This window comes from Genypterus blacodes, unplaced genomic scaffold, assembly GCF_046128005.1.
Source record: "Genypterus blacodes isolate CSIRO-AG114 ecotype Tasmania unplaced genomic scaffold, CSIRO-AGI_Gbla_v1 ptg000036l_1, whole genome shotgun sequence".
NCBI lineage: Eukaryota > Metazoa > Chordata > Actinopteri > Ophidiiformes > Ophidiidae > Genypterus > Genypterus blacodes.
In genome coordinates, this window is record NW_027466849.1 from 570,535 (window position 1) to 589,783 (window position 19,249).

At 41.8% G+C, this 19,249-nt stretch overlaps 1 protein-coding gene across 2 annotated transcripts in view; it reads left to right on the forward strand.

The window, feature by feature from the left end:
* Window positions 1–19,249, forward strand: part of hipk3b (homeodomain interacting protein kinase 3b) — a 35,868-nt gene that overhangs the window by 8,575 nt on the left and 8,044 nt on the right. For both annotated transcript variants that reach the window (XM_076147043.1, XM_076147042.1), the window contains exons 3-10: window positions 11,384–11,507; window positions 15,216–15,335; window positions 15,841–15,927; window positions 16,377–16,561; window positions 16,653–16,812; window positions 18,440–18,563; window positions 18,704–18,825; window positions 18,988–19,112. In XM_076147043.1, coding sequence (XP_076003158.1) covers window positions 11,384–11,507; window positions 15,216–15,335; window positions 15,841–15,927; window positions 16,377–16,561; window positions 16,653–16,812; window positions 18,440–18,563; window positions 18,704–18,825; window positions 18,988–19,112 — 1,047 coding nt within the window. The remainder of the gene's footprint in view (window positions 1–11,383; window positions 11,508–15,215; window positions 15,336–15,840; window positions 15,928–16,376; window positions 16,562–16,652; window positions 16,813–18,439; window positions 18,564–18,703; window positions 18,826–18,987; window positions 19,113–19,249) is intronic.

Genomic DNA, 19,249 nt, shown 5'->3' on the forward strand with positions numbered 1-19,249 from the left:
ATGTATAGTACAGCATGTAGGTAGCTATTTGTGTATTCATGAAAGCTGTTCATAAACTGTTTTGGCTCAGCACATTTCTGGAGATATAGGCAGCAGCTGGAAAACATCCCGATGTTTGTACAAAGCGTGTGATTAATTTGCGTTGCTATGACGGAAGGCTTAGTTTCTGGATCAGATAAATAAAGCCATGAAAGTTCTTGGAGCATAGCCGGTCAGCTTGAATAAGAAGGGACGCTGAAGCCACCGGTGCTTGTCTGATAGCCTGACCTTGTATCTACTCTTCTCTGTGAGTGTGTGTGTATAATGACGACAGGCAAGCACGAGTACAGCGAGTCTATTTGTCTGCTGTGACAGAAATGGCAAACCACGAACATAACAATCCCACCTTGGGGTTTTCTTGCAATAATTAGCCTGCACTTGTCTTCACACAAGTAAATACGTTTAGATAATGGCATTTGAGAATGTACTCGTAGAAAATGAATGCCTGTTTGCCATAGTTTAAACACTGGACGGTAAAAGCACCAGTATCACACGGATGAAGGCAGTCACTTTCTTAAACGTTTAAAACTGTATCCACATAAAACCTCTGGGTCTTCTGGCTCAGAAGGGCGTGTGACTGGAAAGGTCAGCGGAGGTCAGAACGATGACTGGCACAGCTTAAATTCATGTGCGTCATCCAGTTTCAGCTCTTTGCCATATGTCATCTCAAGGCATGTCAGAGGTTTGGACACGTGCACGTGGAGCACACACTCACACACAGACACGCACTGTGGCTTTCGCTGTCTGTGTTTCTGTTTTTTTTAAATTGATTACACCCAAGTGAAAGCATAATGGCTAACTCATGCTAATTATTTCAGCAGCAAACACTCCTCCACACTCACTGCCCTTGTTATTTCTGTTGTTGAGTTCAAAACAATGGATCCTTTAATCCATTTTGGATGGTAATCATGCATATCACAGGGAATAGTTTTTACCCCCCGTAATAAACAATTGTACACAAATCAACAAAAATCTTTAACAATGAAAATGTTTGTAAGATTTGGACACTTTGACGGTGGCTCAGTCTGAAACCTTCTACTCTGAATGAGCATGATGAAGGGGGCTTATCAGAAATTCATCAATAGTATGATATGTATGTAAGAGTAATCAAAGCTCAGTGACACGTTATGAAGGCCTTATTAGTTATTTTTAAGTTGTGTCTTGTGGGCTGAAAGTTGTAAGTAAACTCACTAACCAACAAGCTGTTTTTACTTATTGCACCTTTGAACATTTGACACGTGATCAGAGTAAACAGCGCATTTGTTCCTGTACTGTGAAAATGCACAAAGTACACACCTGACTCCGATTTCTTTGGCTTCTATATTGCGATTCAGACAACAATGGTAGCAAAATGTATACACTGATGGAATTAATAGATTTTCACTGTTGACGTGTGACACATGGCTCCCAACTGTTGAGACGCATCTAATGTGATGTTAGTCAACAAATGCTTACTTGTAAAAGGTTACAACATACTTTAGCATCATTGTATTACCACAAGCAAAGTCGCAGAGATCAGTAAAAGCTGACTTGCTGTTGATGGATACAGCAGAGGATAACTTTAGGTTGGAAGCACGTAGTTACTGATGAGTTGCTTATAGCACCGTACATTATGGGAAAGGACATTTGGAATGATTGATTGTCCACAGGCGACAGACGGTTGCTGCTTCTTGTCTTGAGGCCTTGGAGGATGCAGCAGAATCTATGAGTCAAATTCATGTGGAAGTTATCTGTTTTAGTGAGAGACATTTACATGCTATTTAGATGACATTTGTTTAATCATACTACCAGCACAGTGACTCAATGGAGCAGTATCATATGTAGAAGTGTGATTGCAAATACATTTGCATTCACTCTAGACCTCCTCTATGTAGTAGGAAGTGACATTTCTGTACTTAGCTGGCTGAAATTCTTTGTGAACAGTCCAAGATGACGGATATTCTGTTTTATTATTTTATTGCCTAGGCTAAAAGTACTTTCAGTTGAGTATTTGGCTGAAAAGGGAGCAATTGAAAACACTTAAAACAATCACCCCATGCACGTTAAAACTGTGATTCAACTCAGTTTTTGGCAATAAATTGATTAAAATTAGCAGAATTAAATTGAAATCAGCATAGAGTTACTCAAGATGACTCAACATAATTAACTTTTCTGCAGACAGGACAAACGCAGCACCTGAAGTGTGGATATAAATGACTTTGCCTGCCACTTACTTATTTGGAATTGGCACATAGAGTGTGTAGCACGTGCTAACCTCATATCCATGTGGTGAAATTTAAGAGCACTGCTACATGACTACATAAATGTCCAATCCATGTTTAGAAATTGTGTCCTCATGTTGGTTACCCATTAAAAAAAGTACCATTATCTATATTTAAAAGCACTACAAATTTTTTATTCATACGATTGGAATACCCTCAACTGTTTGGGTGTTGACAGATGACTTATTACTTTCATTCTCATAGTCTACATCACAATATGAGGCACAATGTAACAACAGAGACATAAACCAACCCAGGTCCAATGCTGAAGAACACACATAGATACCGAGACAAACAAGGAGACGTCTGCGTTTACTCACATCTAGTTAACGTCACATATTTCAGGAAATTACTCAAAATAGAACTGTCAGTGTAATGCGGCGCTTCTGTGGAGGAAGTTCAGTACAGACAACAGAATCGGTACTGATTCCACTCTTTAACACGCACAGGGACAATACACTGAGAGACATATCCTGTGGTAATGTCTCATCGTGGCAATTCCAATGAAGATATAGATTTATTATTTTGATTATTGGTGTTCAGGTTGGTATTATGTATGCATAAAGAAAAATTGAGATGGCTGCTCTCAATTACAGCTCACACAGAGTTGTATATACTATATTATTTTCCATTTATTTTTGACGTCTTAGCACTGTATGTTTTCTTGCTCATTCAGGTTCATAGAGATTCTGATATCAGTAGTAGTTCTGGGTTGACGTATACAATGTTGGACTGGAGTAGTTCCATTAGATTTATTTTTGATCAGATTCTGTCAGTACAAAATGTTCTGAGTGCACTGTTCTAATTGCGACATTGCCAAACATTGTAAATATGTTGTGCCCCGCTACAGACGAAAATATGCAGACCATACCGTGAGGGTACAGCGTTGCTGAGGCTGACAGTGAAGGCTCGCTTAAAATAGCTCACGGGAAACTAGCCAGTGTGCTTCGACTTCTATAGATGGTGAAGCACATAGGCAGCCAGAATGAAATAGGGACAGCTTGAAATACTAGAGAGCTCTCACATACTCGCTCAAGGTCAAACAACTTTAACATCAGCTGTTTTGCTTTTCGTGTTTCCAATTGGTTGTGTGTGTGTGTGTTGGATGGTGTGCGCAGCTTTAAATATTTGTTGGCCAACTGTCCTAGTCAATAGTTCAAATCCACTAGCCTCCATTTTCATATCCACTCTTTGAATTTAAATGATTTGTAGATTTTGTTTATATGACAAAATCAATTGGCCACAGTGTCAAATAGTTTTGGTACTAACCACATAATGACATCATCTTAAAAAGTCATTGTCTGTGTGTCAGGATTGGTTCTGGCGCTACCTTTTTATGAAAACAATCAATTTGACTTTGATGTTCATAAATATGTGTAAAAAGGTTATCAGGAATTTACAAACCACTTTGAAGCACATGACTTTAAACAACAAGTATATGACCATGAGTTATTTCCAGTCATTGTATGGGAGAACTGTTAGAATATTAATATGCCACTAATGGACATGCCACAGCGGGACAGCAGTTCATAGATACAGTATTATAGTGTATTGTGAAACTGCTGCTTCACAATAAAGGCCCTATTTTCATGTGAATGCATGTTACATGGTGCAACATTTTGTCAGCAGAGAGGCATTTTCCTGAGGCGCAGTAACTCTGCTTTCTCGCATATGCCAGCTCAGTATTTTGGAATGTTTTGGTCTGATCTCTCAGGCTTTATAGTGGAGCTGCGCCTTTCATAACTCACCTGAGTCTTTACTTTATGTGTCTAACACACACACTCATCACATCCTCACCCCTCCACCCCTCCAAACTCCACGCCCCCCTCTGAAAGCGCTGAGCTCTACATCATAGGATTAGAGGTTAATTGATTAGACATGTTTGTTTTGCTTATATATCAGGAAAAAGCAGTGTAACGTGTAGCTCTTATATACAGCAGCTTATTGGCTTTCGTCTGGTACACCCTTTACAACAATGCATCACTTAGATTACAGCAGTGCACAAAGTAACATAAGAGATAAAGAAGTAAGTGTTGTTGCTGAGACTTTTCATGAATTATCCCAACTGTGTGCCAAAGTAGGAGAAGTGCAGTCGAAGCATGTTCAAGGCAAGGCTCTTGTGTAAGATGCTGGTACAAAGCAATTTCTTACACCCGTAGCCACGAGGAGGCTTTGATGCATGTTGTACTTATGAGCTTTGTGTGCTGTGCAGTCATTCCGGAAATAAATATATGCCTTTCTAGCCTGCCTGCCTGCCTGAATTTGTAATTGGGTGATTTAGATTAAAGAAAGGAAGGGAACCACAGGTGCTACAGATTCCATTATTGGGTTTTTATCCCAGAATGGCTCTGACTCGCGTTCTTATCAGAATGAATGGCTATGGTGTGAAAGGCTCAAGAACCTTTTTGAGGCTTTACCTTGAAAATCCCATCCTTCATGACTGAAGGCCCCACAGATGCTAACAGCTGGCAGTGATATATTACCAAGGCCACACACCGGCTCGGTTTGCTATGTATTTCAAGCGTGCATAGCCCTGACCTGAACATTTGATAAGCTACGTTTTATACATGTTTTGCAAACTGTAAAGACTTCTATTTTGTCCTGCTTGAAATAAAAATAGCAAACATGAACTTAAGCTTAACAATACCAAATGACTGAGGGTATTTAATTCTGTAACACTGTTCCTGTGCCAGGTAGCTAGTGCTTTACATGTGCAAAACATGGCTAAAGCTCTGTATCCTTATCCAAGGTACAAGTGCTACTTCTACCTCTGCCACGCCTTGGTTAGTTCCACTGAATAATCCAGTTACAGTTCCTGGAAGATCATTTTTCTGCCACATTTTTCTGCCTGATCTGTGTCTTAGTTTTTTTGCCACCTGCACTGGAGCCCAAATTTGTGTGTGTATGAGAATAATCTTTATGAATGAGCTGTCAAAGCATGCAGTTGTTCTCTAGTCGACAGTGGCCTCCACTCTTTGAGGATGGAGCCAGTGTGGATCAGACAACTATTTCTGGAGTGTTAGATCATGGCTGGGAATTAGAAATGTAGATGATTTCTCTCCTTTGCCTTTGCTCTCCTAGCCAACAATACTTTTGGTAAACGTTTCTATAGTAGTAGAGAAAGTTAACGTTTGAGCCTGCATCACAGGAACACACACAGTACATAATGCCCTCTTACTCACAGCCGGATGAGAGAATAAATCTCTCCCCACCAAGTTTTGGACACCTTAAGCTTAGCAAAGCTATTAGAAAATGGGTTAGTGGAAAATGTACAAATGGAAAAATGACCTGTGGTGCTTAACAATTCAAATATTTGTATTTACATTTTTAAGCTTGTTAACTACAAGCAAATCAACAGAGAATCGAAGAGAAGCCCAGGTTACTGCAATGTGCAAAGCTGGCGACTTCACTATGAGAAGTGAACTTTTGATGTGGTGTGTACAGCCACTGGAGAGACAAATGACAAATGTGTTTCCTATTGAACCATGTCACCATAGGGGAAGATGTTGTGGGAAAACCTAGATTTATAATGTCTGTCACCATCTTATTTAAGATTGTTGTTCCCCTGAGTAGACTTTTGTGCTGACTTGCACGAATGAAACTCAGAATTGATCCCACATGTTAATGTCAGCTTCAGGAGACGAGTCCTGAATACCAAGTGACTTCCTTCTGCCATTATATTTTGATCTGTTTAATGAGGTGGTGTGTTTGTAACGAACATGGAGGGATTGTGTGTGTCTCTTTCCCATTCCAGTGTGTCAGATTTGTTAATGCATCCCTACATATATATTTAATGCCTGAAATGTAAATCTAACACAGTTTCTTTGAGTAGTTTGGCTGGAAATAGCGTTGAAGTAGATCAGTTTCAATGTTTCTACTTTCCGTGAAGTGCAGTTTGTGCTGTATGAACTATTAAGTCTGCCGTATGCTTCATCTGTCACTCTGGATATAGAGCGGGACGGAGGTCAGAATACCCTTCCTGTCAGCCAAATTATTATTATAATTATTATTCAATTTGATATACATTTAAATGTAACTAGCCACCCTGCCAAGCACGATTGCTTCACAGAGCGATTGACTGCATGTGGCGAGGTGTGAATGTTCGATAGGGTGAGATTTTTCTCTCACACTCTTCTTGCTTACTTTCCACGGAGACATGTTGAACCATTATAGATTTGCCTTTAACCATCACACACAGATTACACAAGCACAGAAGATGCTGAAATCACGTAAACAACCTTGACCCCCTCTGAAAATTGATGCTGTTTATTGTGAATTGCATTGATATTACCAAACACACACACACACTCCACCTCCTCCTCCATGCTGGATGGCAGCGAGCTTGTCACGTGTAAACACATTTACCTTTCAAATCATGTTGGACAGGTTACATTTGCTGAAGCCTACTGCAGCCTTTAGACCGTCTCCGTTGTCTTGGTGACGTGTAAATAATGGAGTTAAGTGTCTCCTCTTCCTTCTGCAAAACACTCGATGCTTCATTATCTGTCTCCTCTGTGATGATTTGTTTAACATATGATGTGCCATTTTTGACACATATGTGAATATTGTTATGAATATGTGTCCCGGCTCTTCAGGTAATATTTACATAAAAGATGTTAACAGTGGCAGCCCTGATTCCTTTCGGATTTGAGGACTTCTTACAATATTTTAGCACACGTGAACCCTTACGTTGTTTGTTCTTCTGCACATCCAGTTAGTTCTTCCAGCAGAACGTTACCGTGTGTATCAGCCACTTAGGGATTGAGAAAGACAAACAGAGGGGGGAATGAAAGCAGCTGTTAGGGTTGAAGGAGCAATCTGTTGAACTCAGTGACTGGGGAAAGATTTCATTTCTTTGGCCAAAGATGCTTTGTGAAGGAGCTGTAAAAACATAGTGACATATCCAGGTTGTGTGACAGAAACATTGGTTAGGCCAAGTAAAAAGGCAAGCACATTTTGAATTTTCCCCAGTGTTTTTGGAGGCTATTTCATGGCCATAGAGTTGGTTTTCATTCCAAAACAAACCAGCAGGCATTGCGTTGAGGTGATTAGTCTTATGTGGGTCTTGAAGTGACTTCACCAAAGCCGAATGTCACACAATCAAGGTTCACTGAGTGTCAAAGGGAAAAGCCTCTCCTGAATCTGGTTTTGCTCTTTTCTGTTGTCTTCAGTGAGGCATGGGCGAAACCCTAGAAGTGAGCAGTGCACAGGAGAATGTTTTGAACGGGCGACTGACAGCACTGCTAGCGGGCACAGAGAGCTCTTTGAAGATGAGCCTTCCCCTTCTGCTGCCTCCGAAGGTGTTTTTCACCAATAACTCGTGAGATTCTATGAAAAACGTTGAACTCACTGATGCGTTTCATTTATTCATTTTGCCATATTATTCCCCCTTTCTTCTGTGACTGAAAGGAAAGTGTGCTCAATGCTTCAGGCTTTTGAGTAAGCAGTATGAGTTTTCTTCCCTTTTGTTGTTTTCATTTATTGGAATTGAAAAGTGATTATGTGCTGTTCACTTAAGAGTTCATGTACTGTAGATAGTGAGATAAATTGAGTTGAGCGGTTACTTCTTGGTTGATGGGATAATGATCTTACATTTAGCTGTGCAATATCGGCGCCTCCAATCGTAAAGGATGCCTGCAAAAGATAGACCAAGTAATACATTATAATACAGTACAATAAATGATTTGAAACAATTGCTTGAGATTTTCACACATTTATTTTGACAATACAAACTGAATGCCTTTAAATCTGAATATAAATCTGAAAATACATTTAGCATAAACGTAAACACCAGAGACTGAACTCTTCTTTGTGATTCAAATTCAATGTTTAGTATTCATTACTATTACACAATGCATTGTAAAGTGACTAACACACTTTTTTGTGTACGAACACTCTTCATACAGCTCCTTTAGCGTGTATTTTAACTGGTGGAAGAGGTTAGCTCCCTCTGCAAAGGGACCAAATAAAGGATGCAACATATCTTGGGGTATGATGTAACTCATAACCCGACTTGTCTTCATAAATGGAGTGCAAGTTGTGGCTTTGAAAACATGCAAAGGAATAAGTAAGTAGTGCTGGTCAGGAGTTGCTGTCTCCCTCAGATCTCATCCCCTCGAGGCAGACACCCTGACTTGAACTGTGCAGTGACACAGACTGGTGATCCCCTCTGTGAACAATATTTGATGAGCCCGGTCACGCCTGGAGCACCACAGGCAAGGATGAGATCCAGACCCTGTGGTGCTTTTTCTTCCTTTCGCCTTGATACCCACACCGGTATTCAGGATGTAGCGATGTAAAGTCTAAAACAGGACTGTTGTAGTTCATGGAATCCTGTGTGTGTGTGTGTGTGTGTTTGTGTGTGTGTGCGCTCTCAGTTTTCTTGGGGCCTACGCACATGAGACTAACAACAGTCACGAGGTGTTCCTCTAGCATCCAGAAGCCCCTCAGCTGTATGTATATCCTTAGTATAGAAAATAGATTGAGTTTCATGGAGGAGGGGGGAAGCTTGTGTTTCGCTCATTAAGACATAGCTATGGAACCATGGCAACATCCACTCAAACGAAATGAGAGAGACCTGCTGTTTTCTACGAGGCTTTCTTATTGCACTCCCTTCTTTACACATTGTACTGGCAACAACAGACCAAAAGCACAATGCAGGATTTTAAGAATATTACAAAGTAATAAACAAATGAGGAAAAGCAAGGGAATAAATGTAATCTTCTGATTGTAGCACCTCTGCTTTCCCTTCAGTGTTTTCTTTGTCATCTTCCTCCTGAAATTAATAACTCTGTGACTACCAAGCCACCTGTTTCTCATAACAATTGTTATTTTACATCGTATACTTCAACCATAAGACTCAACCTGCTTATATTGATGTGCCGATGAGGTCGTGCTGGTCAGTCCGATATTCCCCTATTACCTAATTGTTCCTTTGAATGTCCAGGATGTAGCTCTCTCCGCACAGCTCCAGGGAAAACTTGTTTCTTATAAATAGGACCTGTCTGTGCAGCTGACAGTGTTGGCATTACTTCCTCATCTGTTTTCTGCTGCTGTGCCAGCTGTTACCAACATTTGTTAGACCACAAGATAAAATTGACTAAAACTTATTTTAGCAGGTCTTAACTTTGCTGTTGCTATCCACACGCAGCTTCAGCCACAGTTCAATGCTTGGCTCAGAATTTTCAGAGATCAGTTGTCTGTTAGGAACTTTAAGACCATATGGATTGTATATGTTTGTTTGATGCGAGTTCATCTCGTGTAGCCGCTGAAGTGAAGCGACGTCTGTGTTCACCCTCATGCCTCACTGAGATAATAACACGGCTACGCAATGCCAAACAATGGAGTCACCTCACTATGGTTCGCAGTGTTGTTATTTTGTCAGACAACAGCTATGTAGAGAAACAATAAACAATGATATTTAATGTCCAACGTCTGCACAATTGAGTGGAATGTTACTTATGATTCCACTGCAGTTGTAGCCGGTCCCTGATTGTACCATATACATGTAAGATATGAGCCTCAATCTCTACAGCAGTGGATGTCAAACCTTTTATAAGCTTTATGGCTACTGCTGAAATTAAAAAGGCCTTGTGATGTGTTCTAAAACAGTTGTCAGTGTGTCTTACCCAGATTGATACTGACAGGACAGTGTCACCACTTGTTTTGTGTCTGACATGGTATTGCAGAACTAGTCTGGACTCACCTGCAATTACACAGAGCTCACACATAGCTGACAAAGAGGTGTCTGTGCTTCTGTCTGGAGCAGAACAGCCTGTCAAAGCTCTGATCCCAGCCTGACTGACCTGCTAAGTCATTGGCTTAGCCTGCTGATGCTTGGTTACGCTAGTGCGCACACAACACAGGTCACTGAGGAGTGAGTGTTACACGTGTGTTATACATTCCCAGGCCATTGGTAATAATGCTGTGATATGATTAATAATGCATGTTTATTTGCTCTAGATATCAGTACCTGCATGAGTAGTAAAAAAGCTTTTCATCACAGAAGTCCCATTTTAGAAATTTTGAAAACCACATATTTAAAAGATAAATTACCCCACTCAAAATAATAGTGTGAAGCAGCGCATGCTCCACTAAATGGTGGCGCCAGCTGAATGTTGAATGGTATGTGGAGCTGAGGCATCGCAAAATCGACTTGGCAATCTTCACAGTCAAGTCTACACAAAGCCCAGTAAGCATAAATCAGACTTATAAAACCCTGCAGCAAATACTAGTTGTAGATTTGTCACATTTTGAAATCTGTAACAGACGGAAAACTCTTTCAGTGTTTTAATCTAATGCCTTTTCCCTAACGTCTCCCCCATGAAACACAAAAAATAACTCTGCTTCATGACGTTCACATACTTTAGCGTGTGCTATAATTATGACACATTTCCCTGCAGCATGTGTTCTCACTCCATGTAAAAAGTACTGTACATCTAAAATTAAACTGACCACATGAGGCACAGCACGGTGTCGTCAATAATTAATCTGCGTTCACACCACACTCACACATTCAGTCTATTAGCTTATGTGATGTAACACAGACCCTATGCAAAAATGAGTTGTAAAATTATTGTAAAAGAAAAATACATATATGTCATCTCAATGAAGAAACATTCACTTTATACTTTTTATTAGTTAACACAGCTAACATTATTTACTGGAGGCAGTTTCACCTCTGACTCAGATCACCAACCACACACTTTCTTTTATTGGTTTATGTTAAAGTGACAATACACATTTTAAAACTTTATATTAGGTCAGTGCCCCTCAGTAAAATAAACATGCAGATATGTCAGGCATTTGGCAGTGTTGGCACGTGTTAAAGCTGTCAATACAGCACCAAAGGATGTGTAACGCAAAGAACACGCAGATCTAAAAACAACACATAAATCATGCTGAAGGCTGAGCTAATGTCACAGTTAAACAAAGAGCAACAGACAAGTAGACACTTACTTGCGTACGCGGTCTCATTCCTAATCCCTATGATGTCATATTGTCATACTGTTTCATATTGTGATGTTTAATGCTACGATTGTATGATTGCAGACTAACAGGCGTGTTGCTTGTGTTCTCCACAGGGCTCCAGAGATTATTTTGGGATTGCCGTTTTGTGAAGCCATAGACATGTGGTCCCTTGGCTGTGTGATAGCGGAGCTTTTCCTGGGCTGGCCCCTCTACCCCGGGGCCCTGGAGTACGACCAGGTAACTGACCATCTGAACGGAGCTTCCACCTCTCATTTTCACCCTCTGCCATCCTGTCTTCTCTTGCTGTCATACACCCTCGTCATCTCCCACCACATACCGCTCTTCACCTTCCCACTCTTCCTGTGTTTTCCGCCTGGGTTCTATGACTCGATCTTTCCTCTGTGTACTGTCCCTACCTGGGGAAATCCATATTTTAAAAGGCCCCGTCTCCTTTACCTCAACCTCCCTCAACTTCCCTCCCCCGCCTTGGTATTTGTTATACCAAAAGCAGCTAATTTACCCACCCAGAACTATCTTATTTAGAGAACCACAGATCAGCCCACTATCATCCCCCTCATACCCATTCTTACACTGCCCTCAGTTTCCACTCAGCCTCTTTCTCTTTGCTGTCCAACCTACGGGTACTCTGCGTAAGCTCTAGTCATCTCTCTCTTTTTTTCCCTTTTCATTTGTCTGTACAACTACATGCTTAACAATCACAACAACCCACTCACACTGGTTAGTGTAAATCTCCTTAAACATGTGTAGGGGAAAATTATCTTGACAAATGCTGAAAAAGGAGGACACTCAACATCGGTAACATTTAAACATCCAGCCAGAGATTTGAAGACAGATGGCTTCGAGCTAGGGCACAAACATGCCATTGTTGCCTTGTTGAAAGCGCCCCCCCAAACGGTTATTTTAATCTGTTTGAGATCAAGGCCTCATGCTGTGTTTAAAGGTACTGAAGGGATTTTGTACACAAGGAAGGCATGGATGGGGGGAGGTGGACATTTTCATGTTTCAGATGAAAGAAACTTGCCACAGAGAAGGAAGAGGGTGATGGAGTGTTTGAGGAAAGGATGACGGAGGACCAATGTGACCAGGGAGTGTGTCCGTTTGAGTGCTGTGTTTAGTGCTGTGTTTCCCTCTTGGTGCACTGTACCTGCCCTGTGGATTGTGTGGGCTTAATAGTCTTTGCATGCTTAGGATATCTGCTTGGGGCTTTTGGATGTCTGCCCCTGTCAGTTGTGTCTTCCTGAGACTAGACTGATCTGGGCTTATGTTGAGTGTCTATTCCTTGCTCTGCCATGCCTGCCAGCAGCGTCTCACCCAGATCCCGCTCTCTTATCCAACACACTGCATTACAGCACTCCACCATTCTGCAGACTACACTCATACCACTGTATCTTTTTGGCCTGGCATAGTGTTTCACACTCCCCAGGACCAAGACAAGGAAGGATAACACAACACCTATGAAAGAGATTTGAGTTGAGCACAGCAGTACTCAAATATACAGAAGCTGTTTCATTGCCAGAGTCCATCAGCGTGATGCAATTTTGCAAAGCTGCTTTAGAGACATCTGGGGCTCACTTTAGTAAGGGATTTGGGGTTGATGAGGAGAGACGGGATAAAGATGGAATTGATAGGGAGGGTGAGAGAGACGTGATGGCAGTAAAAATGGAATTCAGCCATTCTATTGTGGAGGCTGTGTTGGTGGTTTGTGGGAGAGCGTGTGAGTAATTCATGATGAGAAAGCAGAGTTCGGTGTTTTAGATTTCAGCCCGTCGACACCAGCTCTCCTCATGTTACCGTCTATTATTATGTGCTGATCCAAATGCTCATAGAAGCATACCAGGAAACACTCAAAACAACCTGATCCATAGAGGAGGTTGCAAGCACATCTTTCACCTGAAACACTTGGGTTCAAGTCACGTAGATCTCTGAGAAGAGCTGTTGTTTGAGAGCATACGTTGGTGATCGGGCCGGAGCTGGAGCAGAGGCCCACTCGGCCATGCTCCTCTCCGTTTTCTTCCCCTTATCCTTCCTAACGGGGTCTTGTTCCATCCCACACAGCATATCGTATTTATAACTCTTAACGCCTCCTCCTCCTCCTCTCATCCCCCCTTCTCCCTCTCCCGTTTTACCCCCATCCCCCTGTTACACCACCACAGCTCACCTCTTACATCTAAACAACTTCACAATTTAGCCAACGTGGCTGTGATTGCCTCAGGAATGAATTCTATGTCTTGCAGATCTCCTTATTTGTGCCCTATAATAGTTTTATGTCTTAGTGGTGCATCCATGTCAGTGTGTGTGTTGTCGTATTGTCAAAGGGAAGGTGCCCATGCTGAGTTTGTTTTTTTAACCTACTGGGCTCGGCCATGCTGGCACTCAAGAGGAAGTTGAGTTATGTAGGGTGGGTCAGGGGAAACGGAAAAGTATTATCTTGGAGTTGGAAGCATGAACAGTGAAATGTAGCCAACTGTTACAAATGTGCTGGAGGATCTTTGTTTTGTTGTTGCACTATGGACGGGCATAAAAATATATTGCTATCTTCTGCATTGTTATTTGGGTTGTCATGGAAGTTAAGTGTGCCCAGGCTTCCTGTCTGTTCTTGGCCCAGGCTCCTGTTGCTTCTTATCAGTGGCGACCTCGGTTTCCCTCCAAGAAGTGCAGCGACACACCTTCCCGGAAAAACCCAGGCATTTCCTTATTCACAAGAATGCTCCTGCCCACACACTGCCTGTTGCTGTTAACATTGATGCTTTGGGACTACGTACACTCCAGCGGCTTCATGAATATAATGTATAGTATACTTAATTCCAGCGTAACGCCTGCTAAAATTGCCAGCTTTGACAGTGAATTCTCATCATGCACACAATGTAATGGTGCCAAAAGGGAGTAATTGAGACACAATGTGTTATAAGCAACAGGATCTCCACTCAACCATCCCCTGTGAAACCCCAGTAAATGCATAAACGTTATCACAGTCCCAATATAAGCACGTCCACATACATCTAGTAGGCAAAATGTCCACTAGCATTTAGGCATTTATTTTAGGGAGTGCAACCTGTAAATCATTCAAAAATTCATATTTTTCTGTGCCCTTTCTGTTTGCGTTTTAGTGAAATTAGCGAATCTGTTTGTGTGTCGTTAGCTCTCTTTTGTAGCTCCTCTCGTTTAATGAAAGGGTGTTTGTCTGGAGTATCTCTGCCATAAACATTTGCATCTACTTATAAATGTGTGTGTTCCAAAAGAGGCCACAGTGTTATGTCATCCCACGAGCTTGCAACAGAGGTGCCACTTCAAAAAATATCAGCGCCTGATTCATGATCCTCACCTTTCACCGCTAAATCGCCAATGGATGATGTCTTTTATACTGAGGTGTGATTGACGTCAGCCTGGCCTCTTGTTCGTCTCCTCTCACAAACGTGTAACTCTCTTGCCCCGCGGCGTCTGACTGACAAACATCACTGCGGCACACTGCACTTTGCATGAGACCATAAACCATCTGCATCAGAGTTTACCTGCAATGGGACCTGGACACTTTTCATATGATCACAAACACACACACACACACACACACACACACAGGCACAGGGCTTTCATACGAGTTAAACTATTTCTCGTGAATGTGCCATTTTCAAGGTCTCTGCAGACGTCACTGCTGTGTACACAGCCACGCACAAACATCTGCAGACAGTGAAAGTTCATTTGAGAACTGATGGGGTGAAGGAAACACAGGAATCATACGCCACACAATAAATTACCAGCTCTATCAGCACTCACTAACCCCATGGAATGAGAAAGGATATGAAGTCCTAAGAGAGCTACAGCACGATAAAAATGTTTATTATTTGATGTATGAATTGTGATAATGTGTAAAATGGTTATGGAGGTTTTTCCCCTCTGTTGATAGTCTTAATATCCTCCATCTTTCAGATTCGCTACATTTCTCAGACGCAAGGTTTGCCAGGGGAGCACTTACTGAACGCGGGGACAAAGACAACACGGTTCTTTTGCAGAGAATCTGACTCACATTATGCAGCATGGAGACTGAAGGTAAGGAGTGTTTAGAGGCCTGAACTGTTGTGTTAGCAATGAAGGAAAACATTCAATTTTGTCTTTTTATACCAGACTCCAATTCAATCATCAAATATTTTCTTCCTACTTCTGGGCAAACAAGGGCTGTTGTACCTAATGAAGTTGAAGTCATGCTCACTTTCCCTTGAGTTAACTAAATAATACAGCTAATGACTGAGCTCTTGTCAGATAAACTTATGAAATCATTTAGATCATCACAGAAAAAAAGTCAACCTTCATCTCTGTGTTATTACAATGGCATTTGTCTTGAATTGTGCTTGAACTGAAGCTTACACTTTGAGAACAAGACCCAAATATACTCCCTGAAGCTCAAAGTACCACTTATTCCTCAGTTTCTATGGTAGCATGAATAAACCTATTCGGAGGAAGAAGATCCATTAACCTAACAAATTGATGGTGCGTAACAGCTGCTTTTATTGAATGACGTTCTTAAATTGTCACGGAACCATTTCTCTTCCCACAGTCAACAGACGATCACGAGACGGAGACGGGGATGAAATCAAAGGAAGCGAGAAAGTACATCTTCAGCTGTTTGGATGACATAGCGCACGTACGTACACGGCAAAGGAAGAACACACCTACAGATGTTCAGACCACAATGTACTCACAGAAGTTAAGAGGAAGTTCAACATCAACTGTTTTGGAGGATGTAGGGCACTAGGTCTTTGACAGAGGAAGCACAGCCCCAGCTCTACGAACAGATCCAAGCATACACATCTAATTACTTGGAATGTGAAAAAGCACATCCAATCTCACTTCCCCTCACTAAGACAGTGAACCCTTGTTTAGAAACCTAAGTGGGGTTTTCGCTCGGCGGTCTGGCTAGAAAACCACAGGTGAACATTTCCAGGCAGCTACTAGTATTTGTGAAGTCCTGTAATTTTCCATTCCTCATTTATGATTTGTCTTTGGTTTATTAATGTTGTGTTGTGTGTGTGTGTGTGTGTGTGTGCGCTCAGTTATTGTAACAGTTTTAATAGCAAGGTTTTGCTCTGCCAGGTGAACTTGGTGATGAATTTGGAAGGTAGTGATTTACTGGCAGATAAGGCAGACCGTCGAGAGTTTGTGGGCCTGCTGAAGAAGATGTTGTTGATTGACACGGAGGAGAGAATTGCCCCTGCTGAAGCGCTCAGCCACCCTTTTGTGACAATGCAACACCTGCTCGACTTTCCCCATAGCAACCAGTGAGTCCATTTTGCAGAGGCTGTTCAGTCCTTTTGCCATTCTAGACTTCCCTCAAGGCTTGACCTCCCCCTCTCATTCTTCCGCCTGCAGTGTGAAGTCATGTTTCCATATCATGGATGTGTGCTGGACTCGTCCAAGTGCATACGAGGTGGCCAACCGAAGTAAAGGTCCTTTTGTCAGACCTGTGACCACAACCGCTGCTGCCTCAGTCAACCACCCCTTCAGCAAGATGGCTGGTGTCCACGCTCAAGTAAGCTCTATAAACAAACCTAATGACCCCAAACTCAAACGCATTAGACTATGGACCTTTTGATAAAATGGCATGTGAGAATAATACTGAAGATAAACTATGGTTGATCATATGTGGACTATTAAATGTGTGGGAATTAGAGCACTACGTTAGTATTTTGCTCACATACTGTCTAAAAATGCAAAAGCAGGCACAGAAAATAGGCTGTTGACACAGGAAGTCATTTTCTGTTCACATGCTCCTTTGAAGACAACAGACATTTACAATCTTCTATCTTTGGTTTCCTTGCTGGATCCTGACTGGCCTGTCTTATTGCGTCTTAGCTCTGCTGTCATGGCAACTAGATAACGTCATGTTGTTGAGGTCATGGCAACAGTGCAAATCAGCAATGTTGCTGAGGAGAAAGAAAGCAGGTGACCCTCTTTTGCTTTGGATCTTTATAATCAGAAAACAAGTCACAGCACTGATCAAGACCATTGAACGAGGGCACAGCGCTTAAAACACAGTCTAATAGTTACAGCGTGGATATAATGAGGATGTAGGGAGCGCTCTCATTCCTTCGCAGCTTTAACCCTCTTAAAAGAAAGAAAGTACTCGGTCACTTACTGGTCAATAAAACTCATTGGCTATAGATTGTTCTCCCTTGGAGCCATAAAATGAACTGCAAAAGACACACTTTTTGTTCCAAATGAAAGCAAAAAGCCTCACCATCAAAAGCTTTGGAACCTGCTCTTTCACTCTCAAAATGAAAAGTTGTTGAAGTCAATTACCACAGAGTAACTTTAGACAACAAGAGCATCCAATTTACTGATGTGTTCTGATGCTGTACGAGGTTTGTTTACATCAGCAAACACGGCAAGAAAGCAGTGCTGTATTTTCAATTAGGATCATCTGAGAAACAAAAAACAACAACCCCTCCAGCTCTTCATGTGTATATGGATACACAGTGCATTTAATGTATATGCTAGTATACAGCTTAGGCCTCTAAATCTCTTGTTTAGGAGGACTAAACAAGAACATGTTACAGGTTTTTAGTATTAGCTTCTGAAGGCTGCTTTGTGCTTCCTGTCATGTGTTTAACTACATGTCAGAGCCGCCACAGAACAATACAGCCCTAGTTCTTGTAATGGAAGAAATGTGATTATGGCGAGGCATGAGAGGCAGCATGAGTGGTGAACTCTGATCCACGAGTAGAGGCACATGCTGCTCTGTGCTTTGTTAAGCTGCCTTTTAGTTATGTGGCTTCAGAACACTTACTTTAATGATCCCAGATAACTCGTCTCAAACTCTTAACCTATGATTTGTGCATACATTCAGGAGCACCTGCACATAAAGGCTGTGACATTTGGAACATTACAGATCATGAGCGGCATATCCACAAGCGTAAAATATTAGTATTGATTACTGGAGTATGTACGACTCTATATTGGGTTGTATTAAATAGTTTTGGGGCAGTACACTAACCTTTACATCATTTGGAGCAGTTTAGGTATGCAGAAAAAGCAGGTTAAATCTCTTTCACACCCTGTTGCTGAAGCTGCTCCTCACACAGATCTACTGGTTCTTAAATGCTTCCTATTCATCATTTTCTTCCGGAGAAATATCATATGTGTTTTGGGGTTTACAGGGGATAGCCCCCTCAGCCCCCTCGGTGATCCACCCTGGAATACCACTGCAGACAGGAAGTGGTCAGTTTGGATGCAGCGACTCATTTCAGCCGGCACTCATTCTTTGTCCCCCAACCATTCAAGGTGAGACTCGTAAATCATTACACCCATCAGTTTCTGTAGTCTTTGTATTTTATTTGTTTCGTATGATTTATAGTTTTAGCTGTCTGGGGAGTAGTGATTCTCCCAGGCATAAATGTTTTTATGTCCTCTCGTTCTTACAGGAATACCCACAAACACAGCAAAACCAACAGGCTACTCTGTGCGAATGGATACTTCTGTGCCTCTGGTCACTCAAGCACCCCCCATACAGCCCCTACAAATTAGACCTGGAGTCATCACACAGGTAAGGTAGCAGGGATTGGATTTGTCGCAATAGAGGTCACAGAAGAATCCACAGGTTGTGATGAAGTCATCCTTTTTTAGTAGTTTGGCTTTTTCAGTAAGTACAAATCATAACATATCAGGATTGTTTTTTTTACTTTTCTGCTCTTTTGTCCTTCAACAGGCCTGGTCCAACCATGCACAGCAAATCTTGGTGCCCACTTGGCAGCAGGTGACGTCAGTGCCCCCACCACCAACCACACTGGCATCAGACTCTGTGGCGGGTGCACAGAGAATGGGCGAGTGGGGGTGAGTCATTTATGTGCTGCTGTCATAGAGCCATACCACAATGTCTGTGTATATTTGGAACAGGCAATTGTTCTTATTTGCCTATAAATTTTAATATGTTTTGCTGCTGTGCTCCCCCTTTGGAACAGCTGCAGCGC